Raw genomic sequence first — 21,493 nt, 5'->3', positions numbered from 1 at the left:
AAACTCCAAGCTGTTTTACATTTATGTGAAGATCAGCAGGATAGCTAGATTGAGGGTAGGACTGATCAGGAATTGGAAGAGGAGTCAGAGGAGGTAGGGGAGGTTCTTAATTCTTTGCTGCAGTTTTCACCAGCATGAGAGATCAGTGTAGAACAGACTAGTGTTTTGGAGCATGTTGATGTTGAGAGAGAATGTTTTGAAACTTTTGAAAAAATGTTAGGATGGATAAGCTTCTGGGGCTGGACAGGACATACCCCAAGTTGCTGTGGGAAATGTTGGAAGGGATTGATGCACCATTGGCGATTATCTTTATGTCCCCACTGATCACAGGAATGGTACCAGAAGATTAGAGGGTGGGAAATGTTATTTCTTTGTTCAAAAAGCTCATGAGGATAACCCTGGGAATATGGACCAGGTGAGTCTTTCTTCAGCGGTGGGCAAACGACTAAAGAGGATTCTTAGAGACAAGGTTTACAAGCATTTGGAGAAGCATAGTCTGACTGGGGATAGTCAGAGTGGCTTTGTGAGGGTCAGGTGTGCCTTGTTAGAGTGATTTTTGGATCATTTACATTTAGCAAATGGCTTTGGCGACCAGTCTTCTGTTCCTTGAAAATGTTTTGTGGATTTAATTAGAAACATTGCGTCCCCAGAAGCTGTGAATCTCAGTCCACAGACGATGCCGGTGTCTGTGGGATGCATATGAATCAGAAGGTGTGAAGTTTGCATGTAGTTTCAAATGACAGCATTGTCTATACTTTGTAAATATGGAATTATCCTCTGTGTTTAGGAAATAAATATTGAGCCCCATGTTGGGCCAACACACCTTTCCACCGAAAACGTCTTCACATGATCCCTGCTGTACCTTGTTTTGTTGAATAAAGAAGCAGCTTTGTATCTACCAGTAACTCTCTCTGGCGATTTCATTCACACAATAACATGCCTCACAAGCCTGATTAACATTTTTAAGCAAGTGACAAAGCATATTGATGGAGGTAAAGCATGGCTGTGGTGTATATGGATTTTTGTGAGGTATTTGACAAAGCTTATTTAGAAAGTCAAAAAGCATGAGATCCAAGTTAACTTCGCTGCATGACACATCAAAGTTGCTGGTGAACGTGGCAGGCCAGGCAGCATCTCTAGGAAGAGGTACAGTCAACGTTTCAGGCCGAGACCCTTCGTCAGGACTCGCCTGAAACGTCGACTGTACCTCTTCCTGGAGATGCTGCCTGGCCTGCTACGTTCACCAGCAACTTTGATGTGTGTTGCTTGAATTTCCAGCATCTGCAGAATTCCTGTTGTTGGCTGCATGAATTTGGAACTGGCTTGCTCACAGAAAGTAGAGGATGGTAGTAGATGAAGTGTTTTCAACCTGGATGCCCATGACTAGTGGTGTTCTGTAGGGATTGATCAGTCCTGGGATCCCTGCTCTTTGTCACTTTTATAAGTTAATAAGGAACTGGAAGGGTGGGTTAATAAATTTTGCAGATGGTATGAAGATTGCTTGTGCCGTGGATAGTGTGGAAGGTTGTTTTAGGTTACAACAGGGCATTGGTAGGATGCAAAGTTGGGCTGAAAAATGACAGCTGGAGTTCCAACCAGAAAAGAGTGAAGTGATACACTTAGGAAAGTGGAACCTGAAGGTGGAGTACAAAGTTAATGACAGGATTCTAAGCAGTGTGGAGGAGCATTGGAATCCTGGGGCCCACATCCATTGATCTCTCAAAGTCACTACACAAGTTAATAGGTTGGTTAGGAAAGCATATGGTATGTTGGGCTTCATTAGTCAGTGGATTGAGTTCAAGAGCTGTGAGGTAATGTTGCAACTCTTTTAAACTCTGCTTAGACCACACTTGGAGTATTGTCTTCAGTTCTGGCTGCCTCATTATAGGAAGGATATGGAAGCTTTAGAAAGAGTGTAGAGATTTATCAGGATGCTGCTCGGATTGGAGAGCACATTTTATGAGGATAGGTTGATCAAGCTAGGGCTTTTTCCCTTGGAGCAAAGGAGGATGAGAGGTGACTCAATAGAGGTGGAAAGATGAGCATAAGTAGAAAAGACAGCCAACACCTTTTTCACCGGGTGGCAATGGTGAATATGAGAAAGTACAATTTTAATGTGATTGGAGGAAAGTATAGAGGGGATGATAGAGGTAGATTTTTTTTTACACAATGTGGTAAATGCATGGATAATAGAGGCTGGTGCATTAGAGATAATTAGGAGACTCTTAGATAAGCATATGGATGAAAGAAAAACCAGAATGCATTTGAGAGGAAAGCTATCTATTGATCTTGGAGTAGGTTAAAGTGTCAGCACAACTTGGTAGAGCAAGGAGCCTGTACTGTTCAGTGTTCTCTACCTGGTGTTGTCTACTGCAGGGGTCCCCAGCCTTTTTTTGCACCACGAACCGGTTTAATATTGACAATATTCTTGCGGACCGGCCCACGGGGGTGGGGGAGGGGTATTTACATTCAACAGTGCATGACAGGGAACGTGGAAAGGTGCAGCTGACTCGTATCATTTCATATCGCCAAATCATATTGCTTTCTCGCGGCCCGGTAGCACATGCTTTGCGGCCTGGTACCGGTCCGCAGCCCGGTGGTTGGGGACCGCTGGTCTACTGAGCAATCAAACACCAACTTCCAAAAGGGATCTGGATTTCACAACTATGTGACAAGTGCTGAGTGGAATTACCTCGATGCCTTCTGTTTGTTTCTCTCTATGGTAACCTTAAGATGTTTATATTGTCGGTTATATAATGGAAAGAGTGCTTGTGTTATTGATATCTATAAATCCATAGTTATTGCAGTAAATTGAAAGTGGCTGTATTTAATTTGTTTTACAGCTAATGATTGGTGCACTGGTGGTTTAGACATTGTGATTTTTTTTATGAATTCAATTTAAAATTACAGGAACTATTAAAATCAATAATTGTGTTAGTGGTGGCTGTGGTGGAGGCAGGATTGCCCATAATCAATGGAATGATCAAAATGATCTGAGTAGTTTATATTTTCTGATCAAGCATGACTTGTTTCTGCTTGATTACTTTTGTTTCTGAGAATGAGGCAATTACAGGATGAATTGTTTTCCATTTGTCCTGTAAGTTAACTCTAAATCATGAAACTCTTCCTATCGAGGTGCAGCAATGCAATAAGAATGATTGAAATAAGTAATTGTGATGATACAGCCTTGATTATTGTAGTCTGCATTGATTTGTGATCTCTTGTGGACCCATTGTTTAAGAGCATGGACTGCATGCCACCTTGAATCAGATGCAAGATGAAAGTTAATTTGTACAGGCCTCCAAATTTGGGAAGGATGTGTCACAGTCTGTTTTGACAGACAAGTCAAATGCTTTCCTGGGATGATACAAGACCACTTATTAAATTTTGAGGAGGGCAGCTCTTTGGCTGCCAGACCAAAGGTGAGGACAACTTTTGCAATGACATTTCCTTTATTAGGGTAGTAAAGGGACTCCTCTGTAGTTAATGTAATTGGATTTGTTTTCCTCCTTGAAGATGGTTATTGATGATGAAATCTACTGGCACGTTCTCTTCTCAGACATGGTTGACAGGCTTGTGAGTTTGTGAATGCAATTGTTTGTGACTCGGTTTTGATTTTCAGCAGGACGCCTTCTGCTTTTGAAATTTTGTTTTTAAGTTGGTATATGTTTTTTTTGTTTTCTTTGTTGGCCTTTATGACAGCATAGCTGGATTGAATATTTAGATTTGAAACAGAATCAAGTGTATTTGTGTACAATACATGGTCATAGTTGAGTTCTTTGAAGTTTCCTTTACAGTGGGCAACAAAGCTTTTAGCTCTCAGAGGCATAGACACTTGGACATTTTGGGGGCTGGCTGGCCCTGACAATGCTGAAGAATCTAATGTGTCATGGTTACCACTAAACTTTTCCTAATTTTTAACCCAGCCCCATTCTTATGTTCTTTAGGTCCTGGACTTCCTTGTGAACTAAGGCAAAGTGACACTGCTCTTGCCTTGAATCCTGTTTGTGCTTGAATTCCTTCTTCAGTAGTTCTCATTCTCCATTTTTCTTCTCAGGCTCCCTCTAACTTACTTTTGGTTCTCTCCTTCCCTGCATCAGGCAGCCCTCAATTTATTTAATCTGATCTTCTGTCACACAACTTTTCTCCCCATCCTCACTAAGTACCTTTCCAGCTCCTAACGATTGGCCTTCTCTTCACTGTGACTACTCTGAGATCATCCTTGATTCCCTCATGCATGTCCATGCTTGTCCCTCACTGAAGAGCAATGCCATTATTGCTTGACCAGGGTGCAGGGCGCAGCCTCAAGTCAGCATGCCTCCTGCGCTGTATACTGTACACTGCAAGTAGCACATAGTTGCTTTAAGGTGAGTTCTAAAGCAGTGTTGCTTAGAAAGTTACATGTAACTGAGGAGATGAAGGAAAGAAAAAAGTTTGCAATATCTTATCGTTTTAACTGTGAATAATAGTGTATCGGGCAGCATCGTTGGAGGAAAATGGACAGCTGATGTATCAGCTTGAGACCCTGAATAATAGAGGGCATAGGTCCATAGGTGAGGAGTGTCTGGGGAGTGATAAACAGATGGAGGTGGAAGGAGTGGGAATAGTGTCAGAAACTGGGAAGTGATAGATGGATGTAACAGGGCTGAAAATGATGGAAGTTGAATGGAGAGGAATGTGGAGCAAGGAACTAAGGGAGGGTGCTAGGGAGTCCAAAAGGGGAGAAGAAACAGTGGAAGGATTGTGTGGTTAATGGGCCCTGGATGATGAAGGAGAAGGTGTAGGAACAAGTTCTCCACTTCTTGTGGTTACAGAGGAGAGTGCTTAGGGATTGAGGGAGACGGGTGGGGATAGATGAGCAGACCAGGGATAGTGGAGAGAGTGTCCCAGCAGAGGGGTCAGTGTAAGTTGTGATTGGTGGTGGTATCCCAATTTAGTTGGTGGAACTTGTAAAGAATGATGCATTAGTGGGTAGGGCGATCGGTGAAAAATAGGGGATTTCTATCCTTATTTTGCCTGGGGTGGAGTTGTGTGGAGGGGGAAGGCAAAAGGGCTACCTTCCTCTCCTATCAGATTCCACCACCTTCAGCCCTTTCACACTTCCACCTATTACCTTCTAGCTTCTGATGCTGTTTCACAGTCCCTCTACCTACTAACCCATACATCTTTGGAATGTGGGTGGAAACTGGAGCACCCAGAGGAAACCCATGTGGTCATAGCTAGGATGTACAAACTCCTTCGAGATAGTGGTGGAATTGAACCAGGGTCGCTGGCGCTGTAATTGTGTTACTCTAAATGCTCCCCTACCATACCGCATACTCTTGCTCCACACCTTCTCTTCACTCTTTTTATACTGCTGTTTTCCCTCTGTCTTTCAGTCCAGGCGAAGAGCCCTGACCCAAAACCTCAACATTCATTTTCCTTCATAGATGCTGCCTGTCCCACTGAGTTTCTCCAACTTTTTGTGTGTTACTCCAGATTTCAGCATAGCAGTCTCTTTGGTTTTCATGATACTGATATACTGATGTTATTTCAGTAAAACCTTTTATCCGAGTGCTTGATGTCGTCATATGTGTAAAAGAGACTTAACATATGGGAGAAAAACAGGTGGCAATCCTGGATTAATATAGTAAGAAAAGCTTGTAGAACTTGAAGCATGAAGATGCAGTTTTGCCATTTTACTGTAAAATGCTTAGACTAAATTATTGATTTCAATCCAAAGTGAGGTCCAAGTAGATACTGCAGGATTTAAGCTAAATCATAATCATTGAGTACATTTAAGTTCCTGAGAAGGCTTATGAAATTTGAATGGTCAGAGGAATAAAGAGATATCTCTGCACATTTGAAAATTACTTTGAACTATGGCCTAATCATGTGCTGTATGAATGCAGCCTAGACTGAATAAACCAGACTTGGAAGTGTGAATATATGTCTAGTTCAGAGCCATTGGACTAAGTCAGGACTGTGTCAGTGTCTGTGTCTCGTCTTCTGAATATTCCTTTTGTCTAAAATTTGAGAGATCTGGGTGAAAGGCCAAGTGCTTTAACATAAGATACTGTCATATGTTAGGAGACAATTCTTCAATCAGGATGCCAATATTAGATGGCAACTTCTGTCACCTGATCCATACTAAGATAAACTAAATAATTTGCAATGGAAGATTAATGTTTCTCTCAAGCTGTAATCCTTTTATTTTATTGACTGATATTTAAAAATACTAACTGATGTTCATCAAGTGGATGCATTTTGTAGAGTAGGGTACTTTTATGTATCAAAGATTTTAAATGTTAAACAATATCCATGTTTGAGCTTTAATTGGCAATGGTTTCCCTTGCCATAATATATCCATTATTTTACGCATGATCAGTCCATCACAGTTAAAGCCCTGCCTACCATTGAGCTCATCTACATGGAGCATTGTTGCAAGAAAGCAGCATCATCAGGAACTCACACACTCAGGACATACTCTCTTCTTGCTACTGCCATCAGGAAGAGGGTACAAGACCCTCAGGACTCTCACCACCAGGCTCTTGAACCAGAAAGATAACTTCACGCAACTTGCCCCGTCACTGAGCTGTTCCCACAACTTGCTGAGTTCCTCCAGCAGCACATTATGTGTTGTTCCAGTTTGCTGTGCTATTCCCCATATGCTACTGTCACCCTGTAGTACTAGTCACTTGCCCAGTAATTCCATATAGTACTGACTTGATTGCACAAAGTCTCGTTTTTGCTGTGTACTGTACCAGCAGTTATGGTTGAGATGACAATAAAAAGTGACTTGACTTGACTTGACTTGACTTAGGCTATGTCCACACTGGACTAGATAATTTTGAAAACGCCGGTTTCGCGTAAAAATGATAGGCGTCCACACCAAGCGTTTTTGAAAATACCTCCGTCCACATTAAAATGGCTATTTGGGTGAATCTCCTTCTACTGGGCATGTGCAGGACAGATCTACAGAAAACAAGCAACATGTTTTGTGTCGAATCTCGCTGTGAAAGTGCATGTTTGTGCAGTTACAGACTAGAAAAACTTAAAAGGAAATTGCCAAAATACGGACAGCTGTTGGCTCTCGCGCAGGAGGACTTAAAACTAAAAAAAACAAATACTGGAGTGTATGGAGGCAACCAACAGGGAGTTCACGGACAGTATGACCTGGTTGACAACGAACATTGAAAACCTGACTAACTCTGCATTAATAAAGCATCTTGTTAAATGTATAAAACATGTCTGCATCAGTGTTATCTTGTATTTCCATTCAGTGTTACATCAGGCTGTTACACATCTATTGTCAGAGAAGTACTTGCATAAATAGGTAAACGGCCTTCACACAAGCAAGGACAGTAAACAGGGCAAAGTGAGTATACTTATTTATTCAGTAAGTTATGGGCCAAAGTATTTGGTGAGTACATTTCTAACTCTTCTGGCTTTAGTCTTGTTGCCGTCTGTTCTGAAATTGTTAGGTTGTGTGGGAGTTGCATTCAAGAAAACAATGAAATGCCGCGCTGCCGCCACCATCTGTTTCGGCACGTATTGACAGCATTTTTAGAAATCTCTGGTTACCCAGTCCACACTACTCTGCCCAATCGGCATTTTCAAATTTACACACTCTGGAGAGCATTTTTGAAAAGCTCTGTTTTCGGGGGAGGAAAATGCTGTTTCAGTGTGGATGGAGGGTCAAAACGAAGAGAAAAAGCTTTGGTTATGGATTTATCTGGTCTAGTGTGGATGTAGCCTTAAATTCACTGTTCTTTTCTGTTTTTATTTCTGATGTCCAATGTCTGCATTTTTGTTTATTTTTCAGCAATGCTGGAAATGTGGCCTTGCTACCTGTCAAAGATATTCTGAGCAGGGCTTGTCCTGGGCCATCAGCATGCCTGGATTACATTGTGTGAATCTGTGGCCTTGCGCAGAATGTGATGTTAATGGTACACATTTTCTTAGTGCATCCTCTTTAAATTGACTTCTTCACCCCTGTAGCTTCCATGTGCATGGACCACACTATATTATGTTTGTGCAGGTTGCCATTGCTATTGTGGATGCCTTGTTTTGGGTTATGACCTTGGCTTCGCAAACAGGCCTTTAACTGAGAAACTGCAGTACAGTGCTTGGAGAGGGAAGCCTTCCCCTGATCTTGTTGTGGCTGAAGTACACTTTTCCTCCACAGATTAGAATATTATGGAGTGCATAACCTGGACCTTACTCCATCCATTCTTTCACCTTTTCGTACTATCAGCTCACCTCTGTCTTTTTGTCCGGATTAAGGGACTTGACCTGAAACATTGTCTGTCCATTTCTCTCCACAGATGCTGTCTGTCTCACTGAATATCTTCAGCACTATGTTTGTTGCTATAGATACTGGCACCTGCAGTCTCTAGTGTCTCCAAAGTTGAATCGAGACCTGTCATTGTCTTCATGGTTCAGACGCAAAGACGTTCATAAGTGACGTTAATAGATCTGAGTTATACAATACTGGGGTGGAAAAAAAAGGTCCAATTTGAGATTTGACAATGTACAAAACCCAAAGCTATTGGTCAGAATTGTAGATTTCAGGAAATGGGCTTGAAAATGATTTGGACAATGTAGTGATAAGACATGTTTCTGGCTACCGGACAAAATTGACATGTAAATATATAGTATGTCTAGATGAGCAAACGGTATATGTTAAATCAAAAGAATATGCCCATTGTTTTGCTACTTTTGAAACAAACGTTGACATCTCATTGCTACTAGTTTGTTGACTGAACGTAGCTGACAATCCCAAAAGCAAGTCAAGATTTTAACACCACTATAGCTGAACTAATGATACAACATCAACTCTGTTTCAACAGCTGATGTAGGGTACAGTTGTGAGAATGCCCATAATATTCTGAACTTGGTATTGCAAATAAACTTTGTGTGCTCCATGTGATTCTAATGTTGGGATTCATATTTCTTAGCTTTGGATATTAATTAAGAATGTTAAAATCTGTAAAGTTCTTTGGAGGTTGAATTCTTCAGAGACAAATTGCATTTACGGGTTGAGCCATTTTTATTTTATTGTAACGTTAACATGTCCTTGTTCAACCTGAATCAAAAGAGCTAACGAATGCCATTTACGTGAGTTTTATAAGTGACCTTTTAGATGATGTGTATAATGTTTTCAAGCACAGCTTCCCATGCTAAAAATAAAATGAACATATGACCGAAGGGCCACTGTAAAATCTTACATTTGTCCTTAGCAGCTGGGTAGAGTGAGGGCTTCCGAGAATTTAAGTGAATAGCCCAGTTGAAGGGTTATCAGTTGTTAGCTGCTGTAAGATGCCTGGGTCTGGTTGTAGTAGCTGAGACATATGGTGTCATTATTGCGTCAGGCTGTGACCAGCTGTTGAAGGCAGTGAAAGACTACATTGTTAGATGGTGGCGCCAACCCGGGTAAGCCATCAAAGTAGCAGGAAGTAGTGCTTAGGCAACCTAAATATAGACTTGTAGATAGTCCAGTTCCATCCTTTTTACTGAGGAGAAGTTCAGACAGTCTTGACGATCAAGGGAATTTTGCTCAGTTGAAATGGCCAGTTCATTTAAAAAGCATTAGACTCTTCGAGATTTGCTTCGAAAGCATAAAACGTCTATAAACATTTGGGAATCTATGCCCAATTTGGTTGTGAAATAATGTACTGGAAACTCATGTTGTGTGATCTTGCTGGAGCGGGGCCCTTTTATTTTCCTTTTTGCAGAGGAGGTAAAAGATACTTGAGCATCTAAATTTTTTAGAATTGTGTTTTTTATTTCTGTGCTTAACATTCAGTAGGGGGTATTTTACTATAATAAAATTTAGTGTTGTTTCAGTTCAGTGAAGTGTAAGAAAGGGTCTAACAGAATTCTTTATTCAAAATTTTTATACCCGTTTGTGTTCCTTTCTTTGTCATTGACGATTTGTTTGTGGTCAGTTCTATATTTAGTATTTTAAACGGTTATATTTCCACTCACAATATGTTATTATTTGCTGTTAAGTTATTGATCTGTCCATTCACCATTAATAACCTCCAATCATTAGTTTAGCTATGTTCATGTAGTAGCAACATTGGATTCCACTGCTTGCTTTTCATGGACCTGATATGGGGTACAGAAGCAAGAAATTCAATTAAAAATATTACTACTAACACCTTTTCTGAAGTAAATTGTGGTAAATTATTACTGCAGACAATGAAGAGGCGAGCAAAGGCAAAGTGAATTCCAGGAATGAACCGTGCTGGTATTTTGCAGAATCGATGCAGATGGAATGAGCTATTCAGAGAGGGGAAGTCGAGGCAAAGGAGTTCCAATGCCTGTACAGCTGGCCTAGGTGTAGGGTTGGAATGCTTTGGGTGCTGAGCCGATTTAGAGAAATGAAGAACTGTTCGGGTCAGGCGGAGAAATCTGGGCCCTGAGCGCGTTGCTGGGCACCATGGTCTGGGCTCAGAACCTTTCACTGCAGTGGTGGCCGGGTCCTAATGTAAGGTATGATGTGCAGTTTGGACAATTTAAATGCTGGCTTAGATAGACTACAAAGACAGGGTGTTGGGATCAGAGGCGAGAGCCGATTTGGCTCGCTGTCCCGCAGTGTTCACTGCTCTCTTCAGGGCACTCAGGCTATGTACACTGTCCTGGCTTCTGGGCTCCGTACTCACTAATATGATGGACTAATACTGAGGTTTTGGGCCTGCACTGGACTGCTCTGGGGTTCGATCTAAGAACTCATTTTGGTTTGGAGTATTGTTGTTCACTTTTATAGTTTGCATGATTTGTGGGGTTTCCCCCCCTTTCTCTGCACGTTGGGTGTTGGTCTTTTTTTAAAATTGTGTTCTTTTGAGTTTCTTGCTTTGTGACTGCCTGTAACAAGCAAATCTTAAGGTTGTATAATTTATACATTCTTTGATAATAAATATACTTTGAAACTTTTGACTTGCTTCTAGGGTGTCTAAGACTTTTGCGCAGTACTGTATTTGTCAACGTGAAGCAGAGAGAGAAAATGTAAATCTGGTGGGACAAAGGATGTTGGGAATGGCAAGGTGGAGCACTCTGGGAGTGGGGTGCGACAGGTGGCAGAGAAGGAGTGCCAAGGCATGGGTGGTATGGGTGTAGACATACCCGGCCCTGAGACACTGGACTTGGTCATTTCATTCCAAACAATTGGTTTACTGATTATTACAGAATGTCATTTTCACTCCCAGCCCTTTCTAGCATCTCCAAGCCTGAATGCTTGAAACTGCAGTGAGCAAAGCAGCCCGAATTGTCTTGCTGCTTATTTCTCACCAACTATCAGTGACAAAAATCACTGCTTTCTAAACATAAACACACGTGATTCAATTTAAAAACTGTTCGCTCTAAGCACGATGTAGTGTCTAACAGCCACACAAGTGCACACAGCTGACGCAGGTTAGAAAATGTTTGGCAACAGTCTCCTGCCCCAATTAAGTGGCACAGTGTCCCAAATAAACAAAGGTAATCCCAGCTATTTTCTCAATTGTATAGGTTCAATTAAAGTGTTCAGAAGGCACAATTTGAGTGCTGTGAGTTAATTCTTTGAATGTTATGTAACAAGCCTCTTGTTGAATAGATTCTCACTTCATTGACATGTTTGACATAAAAGTCTGAGAGTTGAAATCTCAAAATAAGTAACAATTATTTTAATTGGATAACTTCAGTCTAATAGAATCCTGACCTTGAGTACACTGTGTGATTTAAACAAAGAAAGGGAATTAAATTGATTTGTATTTAGGATTAGAACATATAACAGAGAACAATACAACACAGGAACAGGCCCTTCCAACCCACAATGTTGTGCTGAACCAAATAAATCGGTAATCAAGTAGCAAACTAAACTAATCTTTATGCCTACACAATGCCCACGTCCTTGTATTTTTCTCTCATTTGTGCACCTGTCTAAACATATAGAACATAGATTGTAGAAATGACATTTTCATTGTCTAATTGGAAATTCTTGCTGATTCCTGAGTAGCAACAACTTTGCAGTCCTCAGTGGCTTGAAGAGCCAAATTGCTGTGTACACATGTTGATTGGGATCTGGAGCCAGTAGTTCATGTAACTCTGATATTAAAAATGTTATGTGTTGATTCTACCAATAATGCTGACTCTACAAAAAAAAACATGACTAATTTATTTTGTGATCAAGAGATCAAAAGGAACAGGTACATGGAGTTCTTATTGCTCTTTAGGGATACTTGGAGAATCTACCTCACTGAAAGCATATTTGAAAATGCATTCAGCAACATACAAAATGCTGGAGGAACTCAGCGGGCCAGGCAGCATCTATGGGAAAAAGTACAGTTGACGTTTCAGGCTGAAACCCGTCGACAGGACTGTGTGTGTTGCTCAGATTTCCAGCATCTGCAGATTTTCTCTTGCTTGTGATTTAAAAATGCATTTGTTGGTACAAATGAGAAAATAATGATATGGAATGAAAGAACAAACATGCATTTATGGGCATCAAATATAGCACTAGGATGTTCCAAGTTGATTCAAAGCCACTGTTGCAAGTTTAGCCTCAGTTGTACTATTAAGGGCCCATACAAACCGCTGTAATATAGAGGAACCTGTGATGTAAATGGCTAGGATATTTCAAGATCCTCCCATTCTTAAATTGTGCCTTGCATCTCCTCTTTGCTGACAGTAAACACAGGCACACTTCAGGGATACATGCTTAGTCCATTGCTCTCTTCTATGTACACCCGTGAAAGTGTGGCTAGGCACAGCTCAAATGTCGTCTATAAATTTGCTGATGAGATCTCTTGACGGCAGAATTTCATATGGTGGTGGTGAGGAGTACAGGAGTGAGATAGATCAGCAGATTGAGCAGCGATGCAACAACAACCTTGCACCCAATGTCAGTAAGACAGAATAATTGATTATAGACTTCAGAAAGGGGAAGTCAAGGGAATACATACCAGTCCACATCAAGGGATCAACAGTAGAAAGAGTGAGCGGTTTCAAGTTCCTGGGTGTCAACATAAGATCTATCCTGGGCCCAAAATATTGATGCAATTACAAAGAAGGCATAATGCTAGTTATATTCATTCGGAGTTTGAGGAGACTTGGTACGTTACCAAAGACATTCACAAATTTCTGCCGATGTACAATGGAGAGCATTCTAACTGATTGCATCACCATCTGGTATGGAGGGGCCACTGCACAGGATTGGAAAAAGCTGCAGAAAGTTGTAAACTTAGCCAGCTCCATCATGGGCACCAGCTTCCCCAGCATCAAGGACATCTTCAAAAGGTGATGCCTCAAAAAGGTGGCGTCCATTATTAAGGACACCCATTACACAGGCCATGCCCCTTCCCCATTGCTACTTTGAGAACATACAAGAGCCTGAAGAGAGACACAACATTTCAAGAACAGCTTCTTCCCCTTCACCATCAGATTGCTGAATGGACAATTGAACACTACCTCACTATTTTTCCCTCTCTTTGAGCTACTCATTTAATTTATTTTTTATATATACTTACTACAATTTATAGATTTTTAAATTATTATGTATTGTAATGTACTACCGCTGTAAGACAACAGATTTCATGACCCTATGCCATGATATTAAACCTGATTCTGATTGAGGTCTTTTACATTCAAGATTCAAGCTTGTTCAAGTTTATTGTCTTTTAATTGTACACATGTATACTGCCAAAAGAGACAACATTTCTCCAGACCAAGGTGCATAGCACAGTACATATAACTCACATACAAGCAAATTAACAAATAATAAGGTCCATATACAATACAAGTTTAAAAACTCAACAGTATTATGCTACTGGTGCTTCATATGTGATGAGACCTGAACGGTGGCAAGGAGTTCAGTAGTCTTATAGCCTGGGAGCAGAAGTTGATTCCCATCCTAACAGTTTTGTCCCAATGCTACAGTACCTCCTGCCTGATGGTATGGGATCAAAGAGATAGTTGTATGGATGGGAGGAATCACTGACAATGCTGCAAGCCCTGTGTACACAGTGCTCCTGATAAATATCTCTAATGGGTGGAAGAGAAAACTCAGTGATCCTCTCATCAGTCCTTGCAATCTTTTGTAGGAACTTGTGGTCAGATGCCTTGCAATTTCCATACCAGATGGTGATGCAATTAGTCAGTACGCTTTCAATAGTGCTCCTATAAAAGTTGGTTAAAATTACCCGAGGGGGGTGGGGAGCTTCACTCGCTTCAACCTCGTCAGGAAGTGCAGAAGTTGCTGTGCTTTCATGACCAACTAGGTGATGTTGAGCAACTAGGTTAGATCGTTTGTTATGTACATTCCCAGAACTTGGTGCTCTTAACTCTCTTCATGGAGGAGCTATCTCCGTACAGTCCCCAGTCACCTCTTTGCTTGACAATTGTCCATATTGAGACTGAAATTGTTGTGCTGGCATGATTTTAGCAAATGCTCTACCTTGTCTTTGTACACCGTCTTGTCATTGTTATTGATGAGGCCAACCACTGTTGTGTCATCAGCAAACTTGATTCGAGTTGAACTGGATATAGCTATACAGTCATGTGTCAGCAGCATGAACAGCAGCGGGCTGAGCACACAGCTCTGGGGAGCGCCGGTGATCAGTGTGATGGAGCTGGAGATGTTTCTACCAACGTAGATTGACTGTGGCCTTTCTGGCAAGTAGTCCAAGAGCCATTTATAGAGATGGGTGTTGAGACCCATTGAGGACAGTTTACCCAGCAGCTTCTGTGGTGTGATTGTATTGAATGCTGAGTTGAAGTCAGTAAACAGCATCCTGGCATAAGAGGCACCGTCTTCCAGGTGGGACAGGGCAGAGTCGAGTGCAGAGGCTAGGGCATTATCAGTAGACAAATTTGAGCAATAAGCAAACTGGAAAAGGGTCCAATATAGCAGGAAGATGGGATTTAATGCATCCATAACCAGCCACTCAAAGTACTTCATTATTGTTGAGATCAGTTCCATTGGACGGTAGCCGTTGATGCAGGTTACTGTTGTTCTCCTGGGCACTGGTGGCCACCGTGAAACCTGAGGGGACAGCAGTCTGTTCCAGAAAGAAGTTGTCTGTTAGAACCTTGGTCAACTGGTCTGCACAGTTCCTCAGCACCAGGCCAGGTATGTCATCAGACCCCATTGCTTTATGCGGATTGACCCTGGCTGGGGTTTTCTCCACATCAAGCTGCTGCCAGACAGAGTGCTTGCTCCTCGGAGTGGGGGGGGGGTGGAGGGATGGTGGGGCGTGCTGGGGAAGAGGGGCCTTCTTCGGTGGCACATGGTTTTGAGCATCAAACAGAGCATAAAAGACATTCAGCCTCTCAGGAAGAGAACCACAGGGCGGACGTAGCAGTCTTTTGTGGTCTGAATCTTGTGTCTCTGTTGTCACAGAAATGGGTGCATGTTCTCTGTGAATAACCCCAATTTGCCTTCTTGATGGTGCGGGACAGCACACCTCTTGCTGACTTGAGTCTGTCTTTTCCCCTGAAGTAAAGGCAACATCCTGCTCTCTCGGCCTTACTCGTACCTCTGCTGTCAACCATGGCTTCTGATTTGCTCTCACATAGATGTATTTAATAACAGTGACATCGTCAAATGTAGCCAGTCACAGATCTCACATATTCATTGATTTTAATGTGATGACCATCAGTAGCTACTTCACTGAACGTGCTCCAGTCCATGTTTTCAAAACAGTCCTTTAACACTGAGGTTGCTCTTAACATAACAGATAAGTGGGGAGGAGGAGCAGCTTTGTAAGTATCAAGGATGATGGTATAAAACAGGTCGAATGTATTTTCACCTCTAGAAGTAAAGTGCACATGCTGATAGGATTTGGGGAATTATTGTTAAGTTTTTAATGTTATTTCCAGTACACAGGTGTAAAAGAGAGCAAAATAATTGTTACTCCAGATCAGATGCAGCACAAATACATAATAAGATAAAGAACACAAGAGTAACAAAAAAAGCACAATCCTCTCTGATGGGAGTGGGACAAGCAGCCCACGAGCAGGATGGGTATGATTCTTCATGATATTTCTGGCCCTTTTCTAGCACCTTCCTGTATATAAATCCTTCATGGTGCTGGTGATGCATTGGGCAGTTTTGACTACCCATTGTAGAGCCTTCCTGTCTGCCACCATGCAGTTTCTGTTCCATGCAGTGACGCAGCATGTTAGGATGCTCTCCACTGTGCATCTGTAGAACCACGTGAGTATAGCATAGTCCAGCTCTCTTCGGCTTCCTCAGAAAGTAGAGGACCAGAAATCAAATATAGTTTAATATTTCATTTGGAAGATGGCATCTTTTACTGTGTATTACTAAACAAATATTCAGCCTGGATCAGTACTTGACCAAAATCTCTGGACTGGACTTTGTGACTTCCATGTTGGAATCACACAACAAGAGCAAGAGTGATGTATGCTTGACAGACAGGAAACAGTTTGTTTAGTGAGTGTTGTTTGGATTGTAAAGGATTTGATCGTTTTTTTTCATGAGTTCAGTGATGGATCTGCATAATACATTGTTTTCTTCAAGTAATTTGTATTTGTAATTTGGAAGCAGAAACTCAAGGTGCTGACAGTGCTAAATGGGTAGGATTTGCTCCTGACCGTACATGTGGAAGACTTTAGGTGACTAGCTTGGAGGAAAAGCTTCATGTGAAACGTTATTGACGATGTGTATGTACAAGACGAAGGGTGAGATATTTCTTAAAAATATAAGCAGTTATTTATTAAATAAAGAGGGCAAAAGTAGTAAGAATGAGTGCAGTCCTTAAAATTAATGTGGTTTTGATGAAGTCTCAGACGATGTAACTTTGAAATCGTATTACAAGGAGATTCAGGATATTTGAGTCTAGACAAACCAAATTCATCAGGTTGAAGCCCAAAATGGTGAGGTAATTATGAAGAAATAACATGCACTTGTAGTAGCGTGGTCCTCTACTTCCTTAGGAGTTTGTGAAGATTTGGCATGACATCTAAAACTTTGACAACCTTCTATAGATATATGGTAGAGTGTATATTGACCGACTGCATCGCAGCCTGGTACAGAAACATTAACGTCCTTGAACGGAAAACCCTGCAAAAAAAGTAATGGATAAGGCCAAGCCAGTGACAGGCAAAGCCCTCCTCATCATTGAGTGCAGCTACACGGAGTATTATCGCAGGAAAGCAGCATCATCAGGGACCCCCACCACCCAGGTCATGCTTTCTTCTCGCTGCCGCCATCAGAAAGAGGTACAGGAGCCTCAGGGCCCACGCCACCAGGTTATTACCCCTCAATCAGCATGTTCCTGAACCAAAGGGGATAACTTCATTCAACTTCACTTGCCCCATTATTGAAATGTTCCCACAAACTTTGGATTCACTTTCAAGGTCTCTCAATTTCATGTTCTCAATAGTTATTGCTTACTTATGTATTTATTCATTTATTTATTATTTTCTTTCATTGTCTATTTGCAGAGTTTATTATCTTTTGCACACTGGTTGTCCACGCTTTTGCTGTGGGCTTTCATTGATTCCATTATGGTTATTGGATTTACTGTGTATGCCCACAAAAAATGAATCTTAGTATTGTACATTGTGACTTGCCTGTACTTGGATAATAAATTTACTTTGAACTTTGATCTTTGATCTTTGAGTGAGAACATTGCCCAGGGCCCTCTTCAGTACTTTCAGGATCAATATCATTCTGGAACCAACAAGAGTTGTGACAGTACCTTCCCTGATCTGCAGTAATTCAAAAATTGAATTCAAAGAAGTAAAAGGAGAGGGGAGAAAAATTAAAACTATATGGTTGCTATCAAGTTATTCAAAATAGTTTGCATTATTTGACTGCAAACTTTTCTTCATTGATTGTTTTAACAGTGTTTACAGTATACGAATGCAAAGCATCTCAATCTGTGAAAGTTGTTATGTAAGGACATTTGTTTCTTCATAAAAAGCAATACACTTAATTGTCTGAAAGAGCAAAAAGTTCACAAAACATGAACTGCATATCTGCCATTTTCTATCTTTGCTTGCATATAGGTGATATATAAAAGGAAAGAGAAAAACAATTGAATTTGGTCTTTTCATTGGTGACTGACAGGCTAAGTCTGAAAGGGTTCATTATGTATATTTCCTTGGAAATATGATTCTTCAGTATTTGTGACTATGTACTGAGGAATGTTCCCTATGAATAGCTAATTTAGTTAGGTGGCAGGGATTTGTACGCAAAATGGAAACTGTTTCGACATGTCTATTTTCTCACGTGGCTGTAACCACCCCGATCCATTAGGATAGGAATTGACCGGCCCAAAATTCTTTCTGTAGATTCTTTAGAATCTTACACCCACACAGCTGTGGCTAAATTGTACTCCAAAGTGCTGCAAGAGAATGTCTTTTACTGTGGAACTTGAAAAATAGCTTCACTGTTGATAGGTACAACAAAGATGAGCTCTGGTGCAGTGCTGCTGCCGTCCAGTAGTTTAGAAAAAGATAGGCGTGGAGTGAACTGCTCTTTCATTGAGGCTGCGGCTGAGCCCCTACCCTCTCTTTCTGAGTTCTATAACGTTGAAGGTATGTTATGAGGAAATTGATGTAAAAGTGTAGTTTCTTTATTCCAGTATGCACTAATTTTCTTTATTCACCAGTATTAGTAATAAATTAGATTTGTAATTGGCAGATTTTCACTTGAACATAACAATAACAGTAAAGCCGAACAAAATAATAAATAAATGTGTCAAGTGGAAGACTGTTTAATATTTAGTGATAGTTTTGATTTTTCTAGTATTATGTGTTAATTGTTGGGCATATTATATGATATGATCATTAAGTATTCCTTTTGTGAGGAATGACCTCTTCAGATATTTGTTTCTCTAATTAAGAGATGGGCAAGAAATGCTAATAAATGAATTGAGATAGGGAAATATTGCAAAATTTATAATTGTATTGATAATGAGATCATGTTCAACAGAAATCAATGTGTTGTCATATTTTCACAATCTCGTTAAAGATACTTGGCTAAAGCTGTACGTAGATCTTAACTGAATCCTGAGATAGAACTGACCAAAATTTTGAAATGCTATATGTGTCTTCTGCCTGAATTTGAATCAGTTTTGGCACTGATTTACTTTTGTAATACCACTTTTGTCACCAACAAATAGAAGTTACAAGATTGTATATTTTGATGATACAATTTTCATTGTGGCTAACAGCAAAGATGCTTTTTGGATGTGAAGGCTAGTTCTTCAACTGCCGCAGTTTGTTGGAATTCTACTTATTTGTTCTTGTCACCATTTTGTTTCTTTGACTTATTTCACGTTATTAGCAGTTGTACAAGATATAGTTGGCTCATCAGTCAGTCAGTGGGTGCCGTCCCGAATCTGGGGTTGGTGGCTGTGCACCTCCATCTTCTTTGATCTTGCAACAGCACTGAGTACAGCCTCTACTCCAGTTTGTTCTCGCTGGCCGCCTTGGCACCACCCGCCGCCGCCCCCACCGAACTCGAGCCCGAGGCCGTATCGGTTTCCAGTCGCGGCCGCTATTTCGAGCTCGCCCCTTTCTTAGGTGGAGGCCTTCGGCAGGTCCAGGCACACGGTGCAGCGCCCAAGTTCATCATATCTCTTCTAACTAGGTGCACAGCATACGGTTCGTAGCTACGTGGTGAGGCTTTAATCTCTTCCACGGAAGATGGCCATTGGCTCACAAGGAGCTCATCTGCCCTTTGTCAGGTCTTGTGTTTTTTTAGTCCTGCTGGTTGTCCTCACACCCTCCTCACCAGACTAAGTCCGGCTCATACATTGTTTTAACTGTCTTTAAAATCCCAAGCAGAGGTTAGAGGAAGAAAGTTGCTTATGTTTCTGGACATGTGGCAGGGAGCTGGTACAAGTGAAGGATTTGGAAATGCCCCAAATGGAATTTCGTTTTTCAAAATATAGAGACAAACTTGTCCAAAAATACATTCAATTTCCTATCTAGAAGCACTATTCAAGGGGATCCAATACAAGTATTTCTGAGGTGTTACTTCAGAATCAAATGTAATCCTCAGGTTACTTTGCATTCATTTCATGCTGCTTTACATTTTCAGGCAAAGTAAGATCAAATGCACCGTAATTTGTAAAAGCCTAATGCTCTTGCACCCCCATTATAGTCATGCACTGTATATTGAGCTATATTACTTTTAATTCCACTTTATGACAAGAAAGGGTGTTCCGTTTCTGCCATACATTAATAATATTTATCAAATCATGAGAGCACAAAGCCTCTTTTAATACTATGCATCCTCATCCACACACTATGTATTTCATACTTGGACTTAGTTTGTCATGATATCTTTATCTTTATAGAAGTTTACTGTTTTTGTTAGTGCATTTTCAGTATGTACTGTGATAAGTGATTTGGATATTTTGATAGGAAAATGTAAAAGTTAAATGCTAATGTGCTGTTTGTTAAGTGTTTAAAAGGTATCTTTCGAAGGTTTTGGTTAATTTTAATTTAGTGCATGCAAATACAACTCTTCTATTGAAATAATTATTCCTATCACTGATAAGGACAACTTGCCATGGTACTAGGCATGAAGTCTTGAAAAATTGTTTTGCCTGATTTGTATCAATTCACAAATGCTTAACGTTACTGTGCCCATTTCATCTTTGGGTACAGTGACATAATGGTATGTGAATAGATTGATATCCAAATAACTGAAGTCATAAGTTTAAAACGAACCAGTAATAGAATTTAAACTGAGGTAATTAAATAATTATGACAGTGAAATAGCTAATTATTGAAATTAAAACTCATCCATTTACTAATCATTTTCAGGGAAGGAAATTTGCCTTTTACCTTTCTGGCCTATCTGAATCCACAATTAGATCAGTGTTGTTGACAATCTGTTCAGGGACTTATTGGCTATTTTACTGACACCCATTCACCAACTCATAAAAGAATATATAAAATATTATTGCTGTGCTTGTTTGTACATTATTTATGAGATTTAATCTCTCTTTACAGAAGCTTTGCACCGTCCATTTGGATCTGATATTGATTCTCAGGCGTTGAATGAAGCAGTGAGGTGGAGTTCAAAGGAAAACCTCCTTGGAGCTGCTGAAAGTGATCCTAATCTATTTGTTGCACTTTATGACTTTGTTGCAAGTGGTGATAACACACTAAGCATAACTAAAGGTAAGCAGAAATCTTTTTCTATCAACTCCTGCATGATTTGAGGCTAACTTCTGCATCGTGAGGAAGATGCTGTGAAATCATCACCCCATTTTAAAACATGCACAAGCACCAACCACTCTTCACTGTCATTGAAGCATCTCATTTTTAATCCCATGGAACTCTCTAAAAAGAGAAATTTGTCAATAAATCACATATTCCTGTAAGAACTTTTACACAGTAAAAAAAATATTAAACTTTATAGGACAATTATCTGGAAGAAAGTTAACATGCTACAAGCCTGACAGCAGGTTTGGCCAAAGAGATGCACTTTAAAGTGCGACTTCAAGGAGAGAGTGAAAAAGGAAAGACTTTTTAAAGCCTTGGG

At 40.6% G+C, this 21,493-nt stretch overlaps 1 protein-coding gene across 3 annotated transcripts in view; it reads left to right on the top strand.

Moving 5' to 3' along the window:
- The window catches only part of abl2 (c-abl oncogene 2, non-receptor tyrosine kinase), a 147,205-nt gene that overhangs the window by 82,625 nt on the left and 43,087 nt on the right, over positions 1-21,493 (top strand). For all 3 annotated transcript variants that reach the window (XM_072274014.1, XM_072274013.1, XM_072274012.1), the window contains exon 2: positions 20,959-21,129. In XM_072274014.1, coding sequence (XP_072130115.1) covers positions 20,959-21,129 — 171 coding nt within the window. The remainder of the gene's footprint in view (positions 1-20,958; positions 21,130-21,493) is intronic.

This window comes from Mobula birostris, chromosome 12 (assembly GCF_030028105.1).
Source record: "Mobula birostris isolate sMobBir1 chromosome 12, sMobBir1.hap1, whole genome shotgun sequence".
Taxonomy (NCBI): domain Eukaryota; kingdom Metazoa; phylum Chordata; class Chondrichthyes; order Myliobatiformes; family Myliobatidae; genus Mobula; species Mobula birostris.
This window is presented reverse-complemented; position numbering and strand designations above follow the sequence as displayed.